The following is a 25,027-nucleotide window of genomic DNA, read 5'->3' on the forward strand; positions in this document are numbered from 1 at the left end:
TTGACCCGCGATCGATCGTCACAAGTGGTTAACTCGAGCCCTCGGCAAATAACGGTGCAGGCAATGTGAATTACGGCGATCGGACACGTCGACTCTCCGAATTGCGAAGCTGGTGCGCGCAGGAGTGCGAATTGTGCAGAAGGTCACCCTAAGGCTCGGGAAGGTCCTATAGGAATCTATTTTGGGTTTCCTCATGTCGGTTTCATCCTTCTAAGTGTTAGAAGTCGATACCGCACACGCGAAACTCCAAAAGAGGACGGAAATAGGTCGAACTAAAAACGATGCGGGCACCACTTCTAAGGTTCTAAGATAGTCAAGGGAGGTCCCTAAGGCTAGATCCTAAACCATAAGAGGAAGACTAGACCTCACTAAAAATGAGGTCAACAAGCGGCCACGCGAGGAAGGATACGAATCGAAAGAGAGGAAGATTGTCGCGCGGATGAGCCACGGAGACGAGTCGAATGAAGGGTTAAGTGTGTGGGAAAGGGGTAAATAGAGTTTAGGGCTATAATTATTATTATAAGTAACAATATAAATATAAAGTATTTAATATTTCAAAAATAAGAATTTGATTTGTAAATTTGTATTCGTGCGTCACAAGATAACAAAATGGATGTCATTTTTAGGTAATTTTGATGTTCTGGACGTGTTGGCGTGGTCTGTTTCGTCATCGGAGGTCGTCCAGAGAAGTTCGCATTTTCACCCATTCTTTAAGCTCAATTCAAGTCTGATCTTGTGCAACAGTGAATTTTGTGCATTGTGTGTGTGCGTGATGATGAAGTCCTGAAGAATTTTTCCTAGAATTTGAGATCCCATTGGAAACTTCTCATTGAGTCTCCACATGATAGTCTCACTTCTCATTGAGTCTCCACATGATAGTCCTTAACCACTCGACCATATGACGAAGGTTTTGAGATCATCAATGTGAGACATCACAAGAGAAAAAGGAAGTTGCTGGAATTTCTGAGGGAATGGATTCCGATACTAGTTTTCTAGGATAGTCAATAGGAATGTCCTATGACTAGCTCCTAGGCTCCTACGGAAAAAAGTAATGACTTCAAAATGAGGTCAACAAGACCTCGCAGACCATTTTGGCCGAGACTACTCCCACCCTCAACAAAGAACACTTCTTCTGGCATTGACTAATAAGAGATGTAAAGCGACACATCTGAAAATGTAAGATTTGTCATTTGACAAAAACAAGAGGACATAATATAAGGTTACACACACCGTTACCTGAACCAGAAGCACACTAGGTGGATGTCAGCATGGACTTCATACTAGGTCTTCCCAGGACAAAGGAACAAAGAACCTGTAATAATTATAGTGGATAAATTTTGAAAAATGACACATTTTGTACCCTGTCACGCCACACTAGACACGTCTCATATCATTGATTTATACTTCAGAGAAATTCTCGAGTTACAAGGGATTCCCAAAATCATTATGTCTAACAGAGGTGTCAAGTTTTTGGGCCACTTTTGGCGTACCTTATGGGGGAAGTTAGGCACCAAGCTCCAATTCAGTTCAATAACTCGCCCACAAACAGGTCATCAAACCGAAGTAGTGAACAGAAGCCTGGGCAACCTGCTAAAGTGTTTTGTAGGTAAGAAGACCAAACAACGGGACCTCGCCCCAACTCAATCTAAATTCGCCTACAACGGATCCACAAGTTAGACAACGAGACGCAACCCATTTGACATTTTCGATGGTCGCAATCCACTAACAACACTTGACCTGATTCCACTTCTATAGAAGTCAAAAATCCAGCGAAGAAGATAAAAAGCGGGTTCCCAAAATCCAGCAAATACACGAAGAGGATAATGAGATAGCCAGACAAAATTGAAAATATCAAAAACATGCAAACAAATGAAGGAAAAAGTTGACATTTCAAGAAGGAGACCTCATTTGGATTCAATTAAAAAAAGAGTGATTCCTCGTAGGAGCTTCTGAAAACTTGAATCTCAGAGCAGAAAACTCTATTAAAATTCTATGAAAACTCAACGACAATGCATACAATATTTCAACCACATTCAACAATGGAAATCTTACTTTGTACTTCGAGGATTCAGAAGCTTCTACAGTTGAGGTTGAAACTCCCCCAACCCCAGAAGACTGACGCAAGGCTCATGCGGGAACGGTTAATCCCCTTGGAGGGGGCCCCCATCGCCCCCTCCTTCCTCCTCTTTTTTTTTCTTTTTCATTTGTGCCTTCACTCCTCGGCCTCGACCGCCTTTCCCACCCCCTCCGGATTTCAGTCTTTGACGACGTTTCCTGCTTCTACTGGCTATAGTTCGACGCCTCGACCAGCGCTGACTAAGTTTCACCTGACATCGCTCCGGCCTTCACCGCGGCCACTGATCGGCACCCCTCTCCTGACTCCCTCCTTGTCGAACTAGTTGTGTATTGATATGTTGAGTCTTGTTGCAATGTTTTGATTTACGCAGTATCTTTCTTTCTTTTGAGTCATCGTTATAACCGTTTTCTAAGTTATTAATAAATTTATATCCTGCAACGTGGTTTGGGTTAACTCCGGTATCACCTTTCTATACTTGGCTTGTTGATGCATGAATAGTTTTCTCTAATCAGATCTTAAGAACATATATGATTACACCAAGCCAAAATTTGAGATGAAAGAATAGTTCTAGAGCTATTCATTAATTACGGAATCTTCTATTACACCTAATCAAGATATTTAAATAGAAAGAGTTGCATTAATTAAAAGTACATTCATCTCCAAGTAAGGTCTATTGTTTTAATAAATAAGATTATTACAACTAACTGAGTAAATAATATAATTATACAAGATAAACACATACAAGAGATTAAACCTTCAACTAAGAAACCTCAACTTCTCGAGATGGTAAATCCATTAGAGGAAACAAAAATGGAAAATACGTGCAAAAAATAAATTTTCATTCATTCGAAACACAAAGTTTTGGATAGCTTCCAATAGCTCTCAACAAATAAGAAAATAACTATATGATTACCTTCAACCTGGAAAGCATAGGTTCCAACACAGGATTATGGTTAAACTGGTCATTCAAAGGCACAATTTGCTTATCCTCTAACTGTAAATCTTTGGAAATACCATAGCCGCACTCATTTTTGTTCTCTTTCTGATCATCAACTACATCTACTCCATTGCTAGACCATGCATCAACATTCAGTTCTGATTCACTTAAAACTCCTTTCTTCAGTTTAGCGACAAGAACCCACATTCCCGCTAAATCATTTTCTAAAGCTGCTTCTCTCTTCTTTGATTCATCAAATTTCCTGCAATATTCTTCTTCTAAGATTTCCTTTTCAGCTAAGGCAGCTTCTAAAGAAGCTTCTCTCTGTTTCATTGCCTGCAATTTCATCCTCATGTCATCCAAATCAAGATTCCAGCTCCCAGTATCATCATATGTTGTATTAGCAACATCAGCAACCCTGCTAGATTGTCGACCCTTCCTTCCTAATTTAACCCCTTCGTTTCTGTTTTCAGAATGTTTTCGAATGGCACAACCAGCTGATCTAGAAAAAGCAACTTCCTGAACAGCAGAAAATTCTTTTGTCAGTCTGGCGTTTTGTAAGGACAGCTTGGTTACCTCCTCGGTCAAATTTTTAAGTTCAGCAGCAGCAGCTGATGCCAATTCCTTCGCGTACGAAGCTTCCTCAGACAAATTCTGATTATCATGAAGTAGCATATGGTTCTGCTCAACAAGCTGTGTACGTTCAAGACTTAGCTTCTTGTTCTCAAACTCCTGTCATGAGACAATATTAACAGAACCCAAATTACCACTGTTTGTGGGAGAAAAACTGGTTCAACAAGAAAACATTTCAATGAGATATAGAACAAGTATCACGCATACAGAGTAACAAAAGTGATTAATTACTATTCATATCTAAAAGAACAAAAAAATGATTGAAAAGCATAATATTAATGTTGAAGAAGTTCCAGAACTCAATTGTAGTTATACTGCGTGAGAGTTGAAGATGAATTTATGGAATACTAATCATGGAGGCAAACTATCATTTCAGTTTATTGAAAAACCAGAGCAGCAATGCAGCAACATTCATGGGTATATATGTCAACTAAGGCATTCCAATTACAAAAAAAGAGGGGCAACCAATTCTCAAATATGTAGACTGCGAAGAGCAATCATCGTACGATCAAAATTCAATTATCACGGAAGAGTTGGCAAAGCCTCTAGATAAGTCCCAGGTATAGAAATAACAAACAAGAACATGTCAAAATAATGCTAAAACAGGGATAAATTGATAAGATTTTAAGTAATTAGCAATTTATCACATTAGGGTGTTACAAGAAAATGTGGATCGCAAAGCTCAATTACTGAAGAATACTAAGTTAAAGTAGAAAATATGAAAGGAGATGTAAAAAGCAGTGGAAGCCGAGGCTGGCCTGTGTAATAATCAGTTTTGAGAAATCGGATAAAAATTTTTAATGACTTAATATGTAACCCAAATTTCACATCCCATAGACTTCAAGCTAAGCAATTTTATAAAATTCTATGCATCAAAATGACCAATTTGATATTCAACACAATATATAACTTATGAATAGATTGGAAGATATAAAAAACATAATTATAATTTTAATTAAAATTAGGTAACCCTTAATTACCCTATCAAATCCGATTTAAGGTTCCCCACTCACTTCCACAAGATATCTAGTGTTGGTTGCGGTCGAAGGGCTGGCGACTTGCCAAATCCTACGTAATTCTTCCCCCCCCCCCCCCCCCCCCCCCCCCTCCCCCCCCCCCCCCCCCTCTCCCGATTCATCTTATCTGCGTGCGGGTTTAGCAAGCCTGAGGACCTCCGCCGACTATTATACAGAAGTTCACAATCCTAAGCGCAAACAGAGCCGTGAGCATGACCAAGAGCTTCACGCTCCGTTTTTGGGCTCTAGGGTCAAATCGGTAATAGGAAATCTCATTTTCACGATATTTCAAGTATGTCTTTCCTTCCATAAACTTTCTTTAGAGAATTTCTATGAATCATGCATCTTTTTTCATTTCAAGTCATTGTAGCATAAACTAGGCCGTGTCGAAAGCAAAGAAATTGGTTTGTTGTTTTCCGCAAAGACTTCTAGCACAATATCAACAAGATTAAAGAAGGAGCAATCAAAGATAAGAATAGCGATGAAGATTTCACAGAATCGAAGAAAGTAGGGCTATGTCGAGAAGTCCGTTTAAGATATGTTTAAGCTAATCAATTATGTTTTTAGCTAAATTATCTTATAAGCCAAGATATTATGACATCCTAAGATCTTTAAAGATTTCAATTATTTACTCGAGGTGGCGAGTTCGAGGAAAGTGTGTGGAAGATAGTAGAGGCACGGATCCGTAAATTCAGGTCATTAAGATCAACATAAAAGTTATCACAACGACTACCTAGTTAACAAAGACAAAGAATTCAGTGCGGCAGCCTAGAAAAGTAATTATATTTTTAAATTTTAGTAATCATCTTTATTTCAAAATGTATGTTTGACTCCAAGTATGTCCCGGTTTAATTAGATCCTTCATAATGTTAGATAAGATAGATATGCATGAAAAATATGTACAATATGCATGATGTGTATAATATACATGATATGCAAGAAGGCGCGATAGGATAGCTATGTATGAAAAACATGATAGAAATAATATGCAGAACATAAGTGATATACATGATATGTTTAAGGATATTTTGCACATCATAGTAAATGCATGTCAAACAATGCATCAAAATATCTCAGAAAAATGAATGTTATGAAGAATGAAATAACTTATATATGAATGTTTGCATGAAGATCTCACTGCATGATGGTTCAGGAAGGGAAAGCCAGTGTACCCGCGATAATTGTGATATCTAAATCACTAACAGTTGTGTCAACTGAATAACATCGGTCAGCGACAAACAAACAGAACTTACCACGCCAGATATTTGTGATGTTTACACCGTATCCACAGTCCCGATGGGAGAATATCGGTCAGAAGCAATTAAGAGCCTTTATACAACGAATAATTGTGACATTTTGTTAACTGTTGTACCGATGGAAGAATATCGATCAGGAGAAATTAAGGGTTTTCATACTCCAGACAATTTTGATATTTAAATTGTTAACTGTTGTATCGATGAGATAATATTGATTAAGGGTGTGTTATATTTTGTTGGTTGTGATCGACATACAGCGTATATGTATGTAACGAATATAAAGTAAAAGTAAAGTTAAAGTAAATACAAATAGGAAAATTTGATTATTTTTATTTATAAAAAAATATCGATACATAAATTAGCATATATAAGATTTCTTATAAAAATATGAGCGTCTTAAATATTATAAGATTTCTTATAAATATATGAAAGACCAGCATGCATATTCATTTTCATCAATCGACTGTTTGTTCTCATCATGGTTAATTCTAAGCCCCAGGCCAAATTGTGACAGCCTATATGCACCTACACAGAAGTAAGGAATAGGACAACATTAAAAAATAATTTTAAATTGTGAATCAAGCGTGATGTCAAGAAAGAAAGTAGTACTACAAAAAAAAAAATCACAACCATAATGTAAATAAATTTGATAAAGATATATCCCTCAGAAGTACAGAAGTACCCAAGAAATTATCAAGTGACATAAGGCAGAGTTTATTATGTGGGTGAAAAACATGAAAAAACAATAACCAAAAACTAGAAGAGAGAAAAAATAAATATGATAGGAGAAAAAAAAGTAATGGATGATTAATGGCTGAGAACTAAACAAAGAACATTAACAAGGAAGCATGTAGTTAGGATTGAAAAATCAAATGGCGCTAACTCAAAAAAAAGACAATTATTATAAATAAATAATGGGAGCAGCACATAATGATGATGTCAGAGTTATGATACCAAAGTTACCTAAACAACACTAAGAAAGATCATTTTATTACTAAAGAGCCAATAGACGAGAGCAACTGACATACTGAATAGTAAATAACAACAACAGTCACAGACTAACACAACTAAAGATGTATCTCGCGGTCGTAGCAGGGCGGTGGAAGATGTTAGTGGAGCAGTATGTGAGGGAAGGAAGGTGGTTGGACTGTAGTTGGAGGAGATGAGTTCCTTTGGTCTGCATAAGGGATAGTGCGATTAGGAATATAAATGAACCAATGCACTCGATGAACAACTTGAACTCGACTCAATTAAGACTCAAACATGCTCGTTCAAATTAGTAAATAAACAAGCTTGAACAATTTTCAAAAATTCAATGCTTAAATGAATTAAACATGTTAATTCAATGCTTAAATGAATTAAACATGAACATAGTCAAACTTGTTCATTTATGTTCACGAACAAACTCATTTGTTATTCAACAAATAACTTGTTAAATACTCAAAATTAAGTTCGAGTTCATATCATGCATGATATACAATTTAAATAAAGTTTAATTAACTATACTTTTTTTTAATTATACACTTAATACTAATATATTATTATAACAATAGTATTTTTAGATTAATTATTCATTAAATATTTATTTAATTAAAAATAAAATTATTAATTATAAATTTATTATAATAAAATTTAAGTTTTAGATATGATAATACAAAAGACTTGTGCGTTAAGTACAAAATGCCCCTTAAAATAAACTTTAAATTCACGCAAGCCTCAAGTTTCCTTTGAGCTCTCACACTTTCGCATCACCTGGTTTCGACCAAAACATATGAAACCCCTGTTCGTTAGGGCATGCAAGCAACGAAGGCAATGATGAGAACGTGGTGTGCCAGAATCTCCAACACTCTATAGTCTGGTTTATATCTCCTCTCCACTCTGCTCCTAAGCCCTACCAGATTAACCCTCATATTTCTCATGCTTCTTTTTATCCCACTTGACAAGTTTCAACATCTTTAAATCCTAAAAATCATCCTTTAAACTTTATTTACTATATCTGAGAATTAAGACAAAAGGGGGGAGATATGAGATTTAAGACTTTTATGGTTTAAAGTTGTCATTTTTTTTGTTTAAACAATATTGAGGATTTAACGCAAAATGTAGGAGCAACAAGATTTAAGTTTCTTTAGGGCATTTTTTTATCATTTTTGTTGATCGGAGGATTTAGGTTAAATTTTGTTTAATGTTGCTTAATTAATTTAGGGCAAAAAGGAGGAGAAACAGACTTTAAGTTCCCGTGGGCTTTAAAATGGTCATTTTTAGTTGTTTCGTAAGATTTAAGTTAAATCATGTTTAGATGTTGCACAAATCATTATACTAAATAGCCAATAAGTGAAGGATTTAGGGCAAAATGAAGGCGAACGAGATACAAGATACGATAGGGTTTAGAGTTTATTAAAAAAAAAATTAGTAGTTGCAATCAAACTTTTCGACGACGTCATCCACAATGACATAGATCACTCCTCTGGTTGTGCATTCTACTTCACCATAATCAAATTCATGGCACTTGCAACATTTTCTGGTTGTTACAGACTTGCGGATTGGTTTCGCTGGATAGAAACCAGAGGGGTCGCTTGGTGTTGCAGTCCCTCCACTTCAGAAGCTCGACTCTGCAACTTTTAGAGGTAGTAATTTGGGAGGAACTGACATTGTGTTTCTCGCTTCATCTTCATATCTTCTCGTTTCCCGCTTCGACTTTTGGGATCACGGTTGAGGGTAGTCTCCTATTGGATTTTACCATCCATGTATGTAATTCACTACTAAACTTGAGGGATCTATCACTGTATGACCTCTCGGAAAGGCTCGGGCATGTATCTTACTAGTGGCATGGCTAGTGTTTAAGGTTGGGAGGAAAAAAAAGGCGTATGAGACTCATTAACGATGTGGATAATTTAATTTGGTGTTGCTGATTTTGAAAATCAGCAAGGAGCTAATAAGCGTTAGGTCAAATTTTTCTTGTAGGTTTGGGAATCGGAAGGGAAAAATTTTGGTAAGAGTTGTTTGGATAGGAGCAAATGATAGAACACCCTATGATAGGACTAGGGATGGACTAGCTCTAATACCAAATGATACTGGAGATGGTCCAAGCCACAACCGAAACACAAATATTATTGTTGAGTTTCAAAAATTACAACAAGACTTGTCAAAACAGAAAATAAACGACCAATAAACACAAAAGAAACCTCAGGGTGAGGACGAAAGAGGGAAACACCAGCAGAACAGCAGATGAGGTGGCTGGCAGAGCACTTTATAGCGGTAGATATAAAGGATTGGGGCTGACAGTTATGGGAATTCCAGCAAGTATAGGGACTGTGAAGGGGCTCGCAATAGTGATTGTGTAGTTGGGAGGGCAGTTACGGGATTGGCTGTAGAGAGGAAGATGGGTTACGATAATGGCTGGCTAGTTGAGAGGGGATTACAGGGTGGCCTGTATGGTAGAGAGGGGTTAACGGAAGGATTGGGTAGTGGAGAGCAGGCTGTAGGCTAGCGGGGAAACTTTTTGAGACGGAAACAGTAAGGAAGGAAAGCAGGGACTTAGTGGAGATAAGTAGATCGGCTGCAGGAAACCAACAAGTTGGGTTTTGCGGCTAGGAGTGCTTATTGGTGGAAGGAGTTACAGGAGGGGAGGAAACATGGGTAGCGGTTGTGGCTGAGAGGAGGGAATAGGTGGTAGAGGGAAGGGTTGGAGAGGAAGTAAGGGAAGATAATTACCACCGGGAAAAGGGATACAGCCACAGCACACCCTTTCTTTGGGGAAGGGGGCCGCCTAATGAAAAGAGGGAGCGAGGGGCCGGTTAAGCCCCCTGGCCCCCTCTCTCAACCGAACAGGTTCGGGCCAAACCGGTTCAGTTTGGAGGAAAACCCCGGTGTCACTTACTTTGCCATCAAATGGATCAGTAATGAAGAGATAACAAACAAAGTGCTATAGTATGCCCCAAAAAAAGATAACATTTTGTTGGAAAACAAAATATCAGATTTGGCAACAACGAAACCTCTATACTCTCTTCTTAATATCTTGAAACATAACAGTAGAGACGATAGAGGGTTCAAAACTACTAAGTAGCTAAGAAAGACTGTAATCTAATGCTTTCCATTTTGAGAGCTTGATGATATTATTGCAATTTGGAGAAGCATCAGGATAAAAAAGTGTGTCATATGAATTGCTAAGAAACTGAAAGACATTGACCACAAGAGAAAATTAGTACCATTCAACTTGATAGACGTATCGATGAAGAGGGCTTTGAATCATAAAAATCAAGTTCATATGCACGTAATGAAACCAATTTTACAAAAGACGTAAGAACAACTGATAGTATATTGTAATGAAACACCTTTAACTGCAATTTACACTCTAGTTCGCCAATCTCCTCAACCACCTTCTGTTGCTGAGTAAAAGATGGCATGTCACTTTCGACAGGATTGAGCTGCTGCTGCAGGTGCAAAAGCTTCTCTTGCAATTCATTATTTTCAGCACACTGCAGGCAATAAAAAGCAAGTTTATGCCAAGAAATACAAAAACAAGAATAGCACACCCTAGTATTTTATTGATTTTCTATTAAAAAAGTTATCCTACAAAAAAAAAAAAAAAACATTACAGAGAACAAGGGCTACGTGATAAAAATGGTAAAAGAATGAATTAAAAAAAAAAAAACTTTGAAAACCTTTTTATTTAGTTGTTCCTGAAGAATCCGATTATCTGCCGACTTTATCTGCAGGAATCAAAGTATAAAAAAAACAAAATCTGACGAGATTAATAACCATATCTTGTAGCATTGAGATTTTAAACAAGGCTGTGCAGCAATCTCACGAGCTAGAAAAAATTCTGACCAGTCTACTGTAGTATTTCAGAATATAGATTAACAATAGGTAAATATTATTACCTCAAGTTCAAATCCCTTCTCATTGCACTGAGTCATCAATCTCGTTACAGTCTGTTTTGCAAAGTAATAGAAATAAAAAAGAAAGAGTTGGAAAGGCCAAAAAATATATAAGCCGTAATAGCAGCAGCTATAGAAGCTTTTTATTGCAAATTGACCCAAAAAACAAAAAAGGCAAACCTGTTGCATATCAAACAAAGATGCATTGGCGATTGAGGCTTCCTTACTTTCAATAATGCGCTGCTCTAAAACCCTCATTTGATTTCTTTTTTCCTCAATTTCCCTTTCCAAATTTTGGATCTGCAACTCAGAAAAAAAGTTGCATTCATTAAAACAAGGTCTGTTAAACTTTTGGGAGAAAAAAATTAGAAAAGCCTACAGCAACATGTTATACTGTTGTCTATCACTTCTGCAAGAAAAGAATTAGAAAGTATAAGAGCTCCTGCCAACCAAAGGTACCTAAAGGGATTGATAAGTTTATTTGCACCTTTGACCACCGCTACAATGGAAAAAGCTTAGTTCGTCCTTCAAAACCACCATATCATCTTTCTCGAGAGGGTTCAGGAGAGAGATAGAAATGCATCTCTCATTTTTTACAAGCTCAAGTCTACTGTGTTTGATTTACAAGTCATATGTGGATGAAATAGTCTTCCCAATTGAGTTAATTTAGGAAATCTGTAAGAAGAATGCGTTATGCAGCTGGGACCTCGTAGCTATCCACATTTTAAAAGGTTCAAGTTCTGTATTTTTATTAAAAGCATATAAAAATAAAGTTGAACTTCAAAAGTCAATATCTGACCGAGTATGATAATATAAATGTGCAATAGCAAATAAATCATCCTCCAATTTAAAATTTTCACATTAGTCAACGTGAATTTTAAAAAAAAAAAGCGAGCAGTATAGAAAACCACCATATTTGCCAAAACTCTCCAACCGCCCTTCCACTTCACCTACCCCCTGACAGAGAAAGGACCCATCCACCCGACTCATCCCACCGACTTGTCCCCCACACGCAAATTTATGTTCCCATATTTTTTTAAAATAATGACGAGTGTTAAACAATCAAGTCTCTGAATTGAACCCATGATGTTAGAAAAATCACAATCTCCAAACGCTAGGTCGTGAGTCCTTTGACTACATCCAAGGCAATTGTAAATTGAAGAGATGGAAACTAATGCATCACAATAGCCCACCTATACTTTCAAATTTCTTTCTCCGCCACAACCACCAATGATAACTCATCTCTCTTGTGTTTTTTCCTCTTGAACAATAGTGCCAAATTCTTCTTTCATCACAAAGAGCCACAGTAATCGCACAATTCATCCTTAATGATGTTTTTCTACCCATAGCTTCTTCGCGATGAGAGTCTTCACCAAAGGTTTGACATTCTCTTCCGTCACAAGTTCTTCGACCTTCCACTCCACTTTTCATTTTTAAGTGAAAGTGAATCCATGTTTTGACTCTATTATCTTCTTCAAAGTTCATTAAGATGCAAGCATAAGTTGACTATTAATTATTGATACAAGCTTATATGCATATGTAACATATAAAGACTTCTCATTATCTAGGACATTTGAGTTGATATTCTTCAAGTGTTATTTTATTGGATTTCAATCAAATTTTGGATTTTTGTAGCACACATCTGCAGATAAATACATTTTCAACTATTCTAGGATAAAAGTTTCATTCCTCATTGCACTGTATTTTCAAATTCAGTTGTCTTGCATACTTTGATAGGTTCAAAAAAATTGTTGGCCTCCATTTTGACTCGACCCATGATCAATCCCACCATCATCAAAGTGAACGACCAATTATTTCCATAAACTAACATCCTCTCAATACATTAACCTATAGTTTTTCTCAAAATAAACTGACATCTCTTGGTGGCCTAGGCTGTCGGCTTTGCTCCATCCATAGGATGACTTTGGCATCAACAAACTTTTAGCTTTACTGTAATTTTCATAAAATCAACACCAAGAGAGCCTCTTTCATTAACCAATGACTTGGCTCCCAAATAGGTCCATCTAGCCCATGTCGAACACAAAGGGACAAAATCCTACCCTTGTCTTTTCAATGACTACAAAGATGTTAACCCTATTTGCAACTTACTTCAATTCATGTTTCATTGAATGCAGTTCTCTTCACAAAATTTACATTATCCCAAGCAAAGAAGAAAAGAAGACAAAATTTGACACAATCCATTTTCCACTTTTGACAATGTGACAATCAAGGCTCTAACCATCCACTCATTAACAATCCCAAAATAGGTTTTGAGAAAGGCCTATCAACTATCTCCATTATTCAATCCAAAAATTTGAATGATCATAGGTTGATATGGTTTAAAGCCCGTTTAGCTAATCCGAAAAGCAAGCAGAGAGGATTCCTGGCAACAGTGTCTGACGACCTCATGTCATCAACTGCAAGAATCATTTGCAGCTTTCTTTTGGAATACTTGCTCGATGTATTTCAGAAACGCCAATAAAAGTGCTAATGTCATGGAATTATAACCTCAGAACAACTAACATATTAAAGTACCTTCTTCTTTCCACTTGTGTAATTCATTTTGTTCTTTTGAGGTCACCAAGCTCCAAACACAGTGATCCTTTTCTCGGCTTGCTGCCTTGACAGATCAAAGAAGGGCAATGCCCACTAGCCATCTAATAGGTTGTTAGCGAGTTTCAAATAGGCAAATACAATGTCACTTTCCATATATTAAATACAATGAATCCAACAAAGGTGACTGATCAAAATTCTGACAATTGAATATATGAGAAAAGTTTTGATAAGATACATTTCCCAAACTCGAAACTAGTTCTACGACAATGGAGGTAAAAATGTATTGTGTTGTTCAACTCATCCAAAACAGTTATTTGCTAGAGAATAAATCATGAAATGGAGGTATGCAGCAGTCGTAATTATTAGTGATGTTGAAACCGTACCATGTAACATCAACAAACTATTCAAGATAAGGCCACTAGAGATGTTTACGCCACCACAACCACTCAGTCCATGGTTTTTTATAGACTTAAGCACATTTATGCATGTTTTTTAGACATTGACAACATTTATTTATGCATATAGGAGCATTGTTTTGCAAGCTTACAATGAAAAAATATGATTATTATAACATGAAATTTCATCCATTGACTTTCTAATTTTTAAAATACCTTGCCTTCTCCAACAACCACCACCAGCCCCCCCTCCACCCCCCCCCCCCCCCCCCCCCCCTCTCTCTCACAAAACACCTTTTAAAAATTAAATTTTAAAAAAAAAAGCCTCAAACGCAACTGCGTATCACTTAGGAAAGTGTATGAAAGAGAGGAGGAAGAAAAGCAATACTTCATAGAAAACATTTTCTTTTCTGAATCGTAATGAGTTTAATTTGGGAAAGAATAAGTATCTCTCATACTTTATTATTCCAAATGATCCTCACACTCACCTCACGAATAATCAATTTTAACAAAAACAAGAAAGAAAATTTTGTGAAGGTGTCATTAGATAATAGAACCATGTTCTTTCACTTGATATATTTTAAATAGAAATCTTCCTTTAAAATAGAGTATAATTATTCGAAAATGAAATTACCTCCAACATATTTTTTTTATTTAAAATTGTGATTGCCACTTAAATTTTTAAAAAAAATGATTTACATCAAAGAAGAGCTTCTTTGGAGTGTATATATTGATGGCTAAAAAATATCAAGCTATGCATTGTTCTAAGACATAAGAGAATATAATTGGGAAAGAGAGAAGAAGAGAAATTCAAAAATGAAAAAAAAATAACTTCTCAAAAGTGATTGTTAAATTGAGAAAGTGTAGGAAAGATTGTAAGTCTCTTATTTCTCCCTTTTTTTAAATGGGTCAACCTACTCTTAACTTTTTAATAAAATATTTTATAAAAAATTCTAAATCTGTGTAAGAGCTTCATTTCAAAACGAAGCTGCCTTTTATTCATGGTATTTAAATGAAAACTTCCTCTATCCCTTGAGTGTTAAAAGTATGAGAAAGCATTTGAGGAGAGTTTTTCTTTTTCCCTGATAACATGATATTTCTGGCCTTACAGATAAGTTGGTATAAGGCATATAATATCCCTTGTGTTAGTTATTTAAAATAACTTCCAGCCAGGCCAAGTAGACAGAAATTACAAATACAAAAGTGCATAATTATTCAACATTTTATAAAAGAAATGTCTTCACCCTCCCTTCTTCCGGTATAAATAGAGTATAAATTTTGGTGGCAAGATATAGAAATCATCAAGAAATTTAAGGTTACCACATTAAATGGAAGATACATTGTAGAGCAAGACATCATCAAAGAGCAAAATAAAACCTGAATTTTTGAGTTTTCGGGATCAATTGCAGATTGTTCCACCAGCCGTTTTAGGGTACTATTATTCAATGCGATCTCACCAGTGACCATTTTAACTTGCTCTTCAAGAAGATCTATTTGATCCGCCATTGATATCCCAGACTGCATTATGGAAACCAAAAAAGAAAACAATGGTCAAAGAAGCATCAAATACATCTTTCCCATAGCGCAGATCTAGTTGATCCGCCATTGATATTCAAGAAGATCTATTGATTTATAAAAAAAAAAAAAAAAAAAATTACAAAGAACGCTCTAAAATTTAAAACAACAAATTGATGTGAACTTTAATTTGAACAACCAAAAAAAGTAAGCATGTATGAACAAAATAATAATAATAATTAAAATGGCTGCAAATATCAAAAACTCCAAAATTCAAGATTAGGTGCATCAACAAATTGCTAAAAGTAAATTGCCAGACAGTGGTTTGACGACTTATTTGGAAAGTAATTTTCCTATATGAACCAAATAAACATATAGAGCCAAGTTTAAGCAATAATTAGAAAGAGGTCGAACTGGTACCAACATCATCAGATCATGTCTTCCTCTCAACCCACTGCACATTAAAAATTAACATTTTGGAAGCACAATTCCAATAGAGACCATCATTGGGCTAAAGTTCCTCTGCCTCCATCACTGCTAAACAGCAATCACTTCGGCTTAAATAACTACACTCATCCACTTCCTACATGTCACTTAAATTGGATATAAACCCAATTGATTGGGTCAAGTTTGATCGATCAAGATAGCACCGGAGTTTGTTTAGATAAAAACAGAGTCAGGAGATTTTTTCCCCACAAAAAGGCACAATTTCCAAGGATTGATGAAGGTGAATTGGCATTTCATGTTTGAAGTGGGGAAGTTCACGCAATCTCCTCGGCATAAATAACTCAACTTATCCACTTCCTACATGGCACTCAAATCGGATACAAACCTAATTGACTGGGTCAAGTTTGATCGATCAAGATAGCACTGGAGTTTGTTTAGATAAAAACTGAGTTAGGAGTTTTTCTTTTCCCTAAAAAGGCACAATCTCCAAGGATTGATGAAGGTGAATTGGGTTTTCATGTTTGAAGAGGGGAAGTGTGTGCCATGCCACTCTCAAAGAAAAAAGACAACCGTCTGAGTTGGTAGGCTATTCAGCATCTTCTAGATTTGAATTATGCATGAAAGTGTGTGCTTTAAAAATTCACGACCGCTCCCAAATACTACTCTCGTTGCAATGATTTATTTTTGATTTGTTGAGAGAGAGAGCGAGCTTATAGAGCCGAATTTTCAAAAGGCTAATTAAATTGCAGATAAGACACTACCCAGAGATTTCGCTCACATTTAACGATGACTTTTTGATCTGAGGTTCGAGACTCTCAAAGGAACATACCACTATTGTTAATTACCTCACCCAATAACAAGAGAACATTTTCGATTAAGGCTAGTCACTAAGAATTGAGTATTCAGCATATAATAGCAGCAGATTTAGGATTTAAATTGTATAATTCATCACTTAAAGCTTAAAATGGATGGTGAAGAAGCGAAGACGAAACCCGATCAAGATCTCATGATTTTCGTCATCTCAGGTCATCATGGTCCTTGATTTTCTTTTTAGCTTTTAATGTTTAAATTTAGCTTAAATACTTAGTTGGTTACTTCGAAAAGTTTAACTTTAAAGATCTCCAGCTGAAATCATCAATCAACACAGCCATGATTAGATGAATTAAACATTTATATTTGAAGGGGAGACATTTGGATTTGTTAGATTAAGCTTATCAAAATATATGTCAAGTTAACTCATGCCCTTAAGAGGAGGATCGGACTTGTTTGGTTATTTGAACTTGTAAACTCTTATTTCACTATTTAGATATTTATTTCAAAATTATTAGACTCGTCAACTCCACTACTTGCGAGAAGGAGAATCGGCCTAGTTGGGTAGAGCTTACAACCCTATCCTAAAGACAAAGCAGCCCGGTTAGCTGGCGCACCATTCTTGAAGATAATATTTGAGCATTCTAAATATTGGTTGGAGCACATGCAGGCTTTTGAAAATATGAGTATTTAAACAATTTTAGTTGTAGCATTTGATCTTGAAGACATTTTACATAATTTATAGCATGTATTAAATCAAATAGCTTCAAAGAGTACATTTTAAAAGGCTTGCACAAGTATTAAGGTATTTATATTTGAATCGAATATTATCTTAAGACTTGATAAAGTCGTAAAACCAATTAAATATTTTGAAAGTTTTTATGAATATTATAGCATTATCCCACACACAAGTTTGCATTTTAAACATTTTACCGTCCTTTGTTCGCTAGCAAGAGTATTGCGAATCTGATGGCGGGTTATTAAAATTTAAAAAGACTTCATATTTAAATTATGCTTCACCCCCTAGGAGCCAAAGTCTAAATAACTGGAATTCAAAATATTTTCAGTCTTCTGAGCTTAAATTTTGAAGTCTAATTTTCATTATATTAAGCCCTAAAAGTTTATGTTTTAAAAGTCATAATTTTAAAATTTTTTAAATCTAAATAGTCTAAATATTTAATAGCCGACGTACCCGACATTTTAAACCCTAAGAGGCTAAAGTTTTATTTTAGAAGTTTTTACATACATAACACCCAAAACTTTCATATTTACCTATCTCACACCTAAACTTTCATAATTACAAACATAAGCAGCACTCATTATCAACTTTCAAAAGTTAAATCCTATTTTCATCAATAGGTAAAGTGTTATGTGTATAAAAATGAAAGTACAGATGTGAGATAAGTAAATCCATAATAATTGGGTGTTATGTATACAATATTCCCTTTATTATATTTTCAAAAGTTCAAAACTACACATTTTAAAGTGATAATAGTTCAAACCACTCAATACTTTAGCAACCTCCCGGCATCAACCCATGTTCGGGGGCACGGGAGAGTGTCAACCTTTTCAACTATATTAAAGGACGAGCTGATTAGTGTCGCCAGACACTGCGGTCGGTGAGCAAAAGTGTGAATTTATCACGCGATCTTAAAAGACGCAATGGTCATTCAATGAATATGCATAAAAGGTCAGATCGTAAACCAATATTCTCGATGTGGTACTTTGCTTTCCTCAAACGGTACAAAATAATCTACAAAAGGGAATTCACTTTCCCGCAAATGAATGCTCTAAAATATCATTTTTTTTAGACACTGGCAAGGGCAGAGCATAGCAGCAAGCGGCAAGCGGCTAAGAGAAGTATCACATACACTACGTGGGAGACACTGGCAAGGGCAGAGCAGCAAGCGGCTAAGAGAAGCAGCTCGGACGTCGAAATTAAGAAAACAATGAAGAGGCTACTCGACTGGGTTGAGTTTGTGCAAGATTGGTGAAGGATAGAGCAATTCGAGAGGCTCGAAGGGATCGTCCAGCTTGCGCAGCTTCAATGAAGCGAAGAAAGGTTGTGCAGAAAAAGAAGTGGTTTGCTTTTCCGCGAGACTTTGGCGTGAAGGGTTTACACGATCTAGTAAAGCAGAGGCGATTGATTTTTGCTTAAATGCAGTGATTCAGTGCAAGAAGGGGTGAGTGGTGAAGTACAATAGGAAATTAGGGCAAAGAAGTGAACAGGGAGGGTGAAGGAATTCAACGTAGAGGAACGCGCAAGCTTTAACAGGGAAGAAGAACAACGAGAAAATACGGGTTAGAAATTACCCTGTGAGGAGTTCGAACAAGAGGAACAGAAAAAGGATGAATAGTAGATGAACAGGGAATTTTGGGAGAGACGAAATAGAGCAGAGTAATCGAACGAATCAGTTGGAAGGAATGCCCACAGATCTTGTTTCATTTCTTCATAATTGAGGAGGCAAAGTGGGAAAATTTTATCTTATTTCTTTTCTGCTGCAGCTTAGTTTGCCCCAGGAAGCAGCTGTGTGCTTATGTTTCAGACATAAGCGCCTAAATCAAACCAAAAAGTAAACAAAGAAAAGAAGAAAAATTGGGTGAGAGAGAGAGGAGAGAACAATCCACCTGAAAGAGCGAAAATGTGACGGGTGGATCGGCCCTAAAAACTGCGTTTAAAACAATTTCAAACCTCTAACAATATGAATTTGAGAAAACTCATTTTTGCACTTTCAAATGCTCCAACATAGCACAAATATCGCATGTAAAACTTCCCCAAAGCCCAAACAGATGTACTCCCACTTTCCAACCTATTAAAAAATTAGATATTCCATATGCATTACAAATGAATAAGATCTTACTATTCAAACGAAAGAAGCAACGTGTATAAAGCAAACTTTAACTTGTTAACATTTCTTTTACTTTAACACCCATATCAGCGAATAATAACCATCCATTCTTTCATGATTTTAAAATTTATGTACCACATAAAGTAGCTAATGTTCCAGCTACAACACTCAACAAAGCTTCAAAATATAAAGTAAAATTGCTGCAATTCCTTCAAATAGAGCCACGAAACGGCATTCCAAAATAAAGCAAAAGAAAGCTGGTGACAATCCTTTCCAAAATATTCAAAATCTAAAGCCAAGGAAAGCTAGCTGATTGTTTCTAAAATATCGGAATCATAAAACAAATCTAGCTGTAGCTCTCCAGAATGAAACAAATAAAAAAAAAAAAACTGTATGCAATTCTTTCCACACATCCAGTTCCAAAGTTCAGCTTCAGCAAACTAAAGAAAACATCCCAAAATTTTGAGGCTCAGTTTTCACAAACCAAAGCAAAACCGACTGCAGCTTCAACGGATGCAAACTTTACCAATATCAGAATAATTTAATATGCCTTCTTTGCTCTCAAAATAATATTTCAAAAGGAATTGAGTGTAGCAGCAAGTCATTGCAAAAAGAACCAAGTATGCCAACCCAATTTTTAAATATTCACATACTTTCCACATCAAGAGTACACCCAATCAGAATAAAGTTCACTTTTCATATAAAAATGGAGTGATACACATGTAAAGAATTGAAGTTTAGAAATTAAATAGTAAATATAAAGGAATTAAGTGGTATATATGTAAATCTGAAATCTTAAGTATAGAATAGGTAAGTGTTTAATTATATATGCATATGCAATATTGGATTTGGGTGTTAGATATGTAAATACTAAGGAATCGATTGTATGTACATACACCTGTCCTCAGCAAAATGAGGTGTTACATATCTGAATAAGAATTGATAGTATGTATGTAATTCTTCTAATTCCAAAACCTCAGAAAAGTGTTGCACGGCTGGACTCCCTATCATATAGAAGAATCTAGGGCACTTTAGCATTCATATACAAAATTGAATGAAACAAAATATTAAACTACAGCCAAGCAAGACTTGTGGACACATGAACAGAGCAGATTTGCAAAATTCTGCTAAAAACAAGAACAAAGCAATAGGGTACACAACAGTAAAGAGCTATAGCGTGAAATTAAGGAAGCATTACCCCGGTCCAATATCAATGTAACCATCGTTGCGTTCTTTTCATGGATGCAAATACGACATAGTAGCAACAGAGGCCGAAAATCAAGGAAGAATATACATGCGCAGGTCATTGAATTCCTATGTATTAACACGTCTACCACCCAAAACTCAAATTTCACATACATACCTGATCCTTCAGAAGAGAGTTACGAAAGACACAAAAATTATAAACTTTAAGCTCAACAGTGAAAGAGACGTTTACATTCGAACCTTTTCTAAAAAAAATGGTTTATCCAGAGAAAGCACGTTTTGAGGGAACACAGGCTTGCATATCCAAATACTGGAAGTTAAAAGAATGTCTCCATGCATAAAAAAAAATTAAAAAAAAAACTGATAGAGTAAAGAACATTGGAAGAGAGCATCCACTTCAGATTTAAGAGAATCTTATTGAACGATTTGTTTTTTTATTTTAAGACCACAATGTTGGTGAGAAGATCAAGCAAGCCAAGCAGGGATGTCGAGCAAACCAAAAAGAGCATCGCGCAGTAAAGCAAGAATCTCGAACAACCAAACAAGAAAATGATGCCTCACTAGCCAAACAAACAGTCACGCAAGAATATTGAGTCACCAATCAAGAATACCGACCAATCTACTAAATTTTGGCAGCACCTCCACCCTCTCCAGACTTTTGGCCAACCCAAAAGACCTCCCCAAATGGGGTTTATATAGCCAGAGGAAAGGAGAAAAGCTTACCCAAACCTACCTGCGGGTGAGCCGACGCTTGAAGGCGATGAGCAAGAAGCGACAAAAGGCGCAGGAGTGGGAGTGGGAGTGGCGAGCAGAAAGCCAGAGCGCGGCAGGGAGTAGGTGGAAGCCTTACCTGAGCACGGGGGAGGGGACCTTGGACCGAAGCTTCGCGACGAGGGGAACCTAGGAGCAGGCTGGAATCGCGAATGGGAGGAAGAGGACCAGTTGGAATCGCGAATGGGAGGAAGAGGGGAGAGGCAGACTGGTTAGGGATTTAGGGATACAAATTTTCTTTTTTTTTTCACTCAATCTTTTAACTTTTCATTTAAAATTCGCCGATTCGGACCCCGCACGAAACCATATCAAAATGAATATCCTTTCTATGTAATTTTGACATTCCGGACGCACCGACGCAGTCCGTTTTGTCATTCGAAGTCGTTTGGACCTCGTCGATGCTCAGGCAAAAAACGCGTCAAATTCAAATTACGTCAAAATTTTGGTTCGTGATCTATCATTTTGAAAATTGATTTTAGTTTCAATGAAATGTAAAACAAAAAAAGGTGCGAGTGATGTGAATTTTGACATTTATGAGTGTCGGTCATCTGAATCATGATATTTTTCCGCGAATGCACGAAAGTCGTAATAGATTTTCCCGAGACATTTAAACCCTATGGGAACTCTCATTAGGCCTACACATGTTGGTACTAACCTTCCAAGTGCTGGAGGCTTGTGACCATCCAAGTAGGGTTTCAAAAAGAGTAAGGAGGTGGTTTGAATTTTTATGTAGATGGGTTTCATCTCTAGTCTTCCAGGATAGTCAAAAGGGAATCATATGGCTAGATTCTAAGCACTATGAAGAGGAATGACTTTACCAAAAATGAGGTCAACACTTACCCAATTATGTTTAGCCACCAATATCTTCAGCCATAAAGAATCGTTTACATAAATATAACACAATTCCTTTGTGCTTACATATCTAACACCTAAACTTTAATAACTACAAGGACAACAATGAAATAATTTGAACATATTCAAAATGCTTTCAAATTTGCATATATTTCAAATCCCCTTTTAGTTGCATTTCTCGGTGAGATTAGAAAGAACTACGAAAAGAAAAATAGTAAATCAAATGAAAAGAAGAGACGAATCGTGCCCAATTAAACTGCACTTCTCGGTGAATAAAAGACTATGAAGACGAACGAAAAGAAGAGGATGATGGCGAAGAAGGAAGACGAACCGTGACCATAGCTTGGAGACAATGGTTAGGAGGAAGACAAACCGAGAATGTGGGCAACGCGAGAAAGGAAGGAGGGAGGGGGAGGATCGCAGCACTTGCCTTCGCGTAACAAGCCGAACGAACGAGGAGGAGAAGATGAAAGAGGGAGGGGGAGGATCGATGAGGGGTAATGCGTAAGAAGTCGATCGAGAAAATTGTGTTGCGGGATCCATCCTGCGGCCGGCTTTTTGCCTGAATCTCGTCCCGCCGCGTGCGGGACTCCCCGCCAAAGAACAGAAATTCACAGGGACAGGCCATGACGCTCTCAAGTCGCGGTCCCAAACGGAGCCCGGAATCAATCAAAAGTGGGGTTGTTGAACCATTGAATATATTCCATTTTTAAACAAGTAGTTGGTTTTAGTATTGATCAATCTAAGCTTTTATATTGATCAGATGGATAGAAATAAAAATTAAAAAGTAAAAAACTGTAAATTGATTGTCTCTAAAATTTGACTAAGAATATTATTTAAAAAATTCAAAAATAAAGTGTCAACAAAAAAAATATTTTATAGAAAAAAAATATTATTATTACCTCATTATTATATTATTTAAATAACATTAAAATAATTTTAATATTTATTACATTGTTCAGCTTAATATCCGGTTCACTCTCCGTTGAACCTTGAATATTTCTTTCTTCTAATTCAATCCCCAGTCTCATTTTCAATACCTCAGCTCAAACGATTTGATAAAGTCTTAAATTCTACCCACCTAATTTTAAAATAATTCACCTACTGGTCTTTATTGGTAATGTATTGTTGGTGAGCCATTTGCCTCTCAATAATACATGCACTAACCATATTGCCAGTGTTTCACTCTCTTATCATCAAAAAAGTTTCACTCCAGATTGGCTCTCATACAAAAGTATGCACTCTATCCAACATTATTTTACCATACATTCCTCCTAATGTTCTCATCTATGCCCTTTCAAAAAAAAAAAAAATATATATATATATATATAGCCAGGAGTAAAGAAACAAAAGCAAACCACAACTAATTTGATTTTTTTGCTATAGATTTCGTCTTTGAAGTGAGAACAACACTTTCAAATGTTTGAATAAACATATGTTTATTTAAACTATAAATCCGTAAGAACCAAAAAGATTAAAAAAAAAAAAAACTATCAAACTCCACCAGAGAAAAAAAAATTGTAGCACATAAACCATTGGCCACCTCCATTAGGACAAATATAAACAGAAAATGGAAACTGCAAATTTCAAAAATTCAGTACTTACTGAGGACACCTCTTCATTAAACTTGATTAAAGATCTCTGGTGCTTGTCATGAAGTGTATTCAATGAATCTGACACTGAAGTAGACCTAGGTTGATTAAGAGGTCCCTCAGTTTCGGGAAGCAGTGACAGAGTCTCACCCAAAATATCCAGCTTCTGAAATAAAAACAAATAGAGGTCACAATAAAATTAAATGCCTGCTTTCTGCACATCACTTTGTAGGAGCAGAGAGAAATGCCGTTGCAGGAAGCTTTCCGGCCATTTGGGATCACTTCCTCGTTTCTTATTTTTTATGTCTGCTTTTAGTTTGTTTTCTTTTTATTTTTCTTTTGTTTTATATTTTTAGAAAACGAGTTGGTACTGTTAAGTTTCTTTTTTAAAAGAAATAAATAAACAAAAAATATTTTCGGCATTTTCATATATTCTTCTATTTTTAAAACTAAAAATTATACTTTTTTTTTCCAAACAATTAAGCATAAGTGGCATTTTGTTGACCTCATTTTTGGTGAGGTCTAGTCCTCCTCTTAGGATTTAGGATCTATCCTTAGGGATCTCCCTTTGACTATCTTAGAACCTTAGAAATGGGACCCGCCTCATTTTAGAAGTTCGACCAACTTCTGTCCCCTTCTGGAGTTCCGTGTGTGTGGTATCGACTTCTAGCACTTAGAAGGATGAAACTAACATGAGGAAACTCAAAAGGTATTCTTATATGACCTTCCTGAGCCTTAGGGTGGCCTTTTGCACAATTAGCACTCCCGCGCGTACAAAACTTCGCAATTCGGAGAGTCGATACATCTGATCGCCACGATTCACATCGTTTCCACTGTTATCTGTCGAAGGCTCGAAAAAACCTTTTGAAGCGATCGATCGCGGGTCGAAATTTTGTGAAATTTGAATTTTGACGCGTTTTTTACCCGATTGCCGGATGACAAAACGGACTGCACTGGCACGTCCGGGCGTCGATTTTGCTTATGGAGGACACTCATTTTGTTACGACGCCGCGCGTGAATAAATCGCATATAATTATATATATATATATATAAATCCCTAAACTCACGCACCCGAGCTCTGCCTCCCTTCCCTCTCCCGTTCGCGTGTCTGGCCTTTCCCTTTCTCGGTCTCGAGCCGACCAAGCTCCTCCTCCTCCACGCGAGAGAAAGTTGACTTCGTTCGTCCTTGCCTGACATCCTTTTGCCCGCGGCCCTCCTTCCCGAAGCCGTGTCAGTAT

At 36.5% G+C, this 25,027-nt stretch overlaps 1 protein-coding gene across 2 annotated transcripts in view; it reads right to left on the reverse strand.

Annotated features, from left to right (window-relative positions):
• LOC110039397 (kinesin-like protein KIN-7K, chloroplastic) overlaps positions 1–25,027 on the reverse strand; it is an 83,028-nt gene that overhangs the window by 18,970 nt on the left and 39,031 nt on the right. Inside the window, exons 16-22 of one of the 2 annotated variants that reach the window (XM_020744438.1) lie at positions 23,803–23,955; positions 15,125–15,265; positions 10,977–11,096; positions 10,800–10,850; positions 10,581–10,628; positions 10,251–10,394; positions 2,991–3,746 (exon numbers count right to left, since the gene is read on the reverse strand). In XM_020744438.1, the coding sequence (XP_020600097.1) occupies positions 2,991–3,746; positions 10,251–10,394; positions 10,581–10,628; positions 10,800–10,850; positions 10,977–11,096; positions 15,125–15,265; positions 23,803–23,955 (1,413 nt within the window). The remainder of the gene's footprint in view (positions 1–2,990; positions 3,747–10,250; positions 10,395–10,580; positions 10,629–10,799; positions 10,851–10,976; positions 11,097–15,124; positions 15,266–23,802; positions 23,956–25,027) is intronic. The other variant, XM_020744439.1, reaches the window with a different exon arrangement.

This window comes from Phalaenopsis equestris, unplaced genomic scaffold (assembly GCF_001263595.1).
Source record: "Phalaenopsis equestris unplaced genomic scaffold, ASM126359v1 Scaffold000002, whole genome shotgun sequence".
NCBI lineage: Eukaryota > Viridiplantae > Streptophyta > Magnoliopsida > Asparagales > Orchidaceae > Phalaenopsis > Phalaenopsis equestris.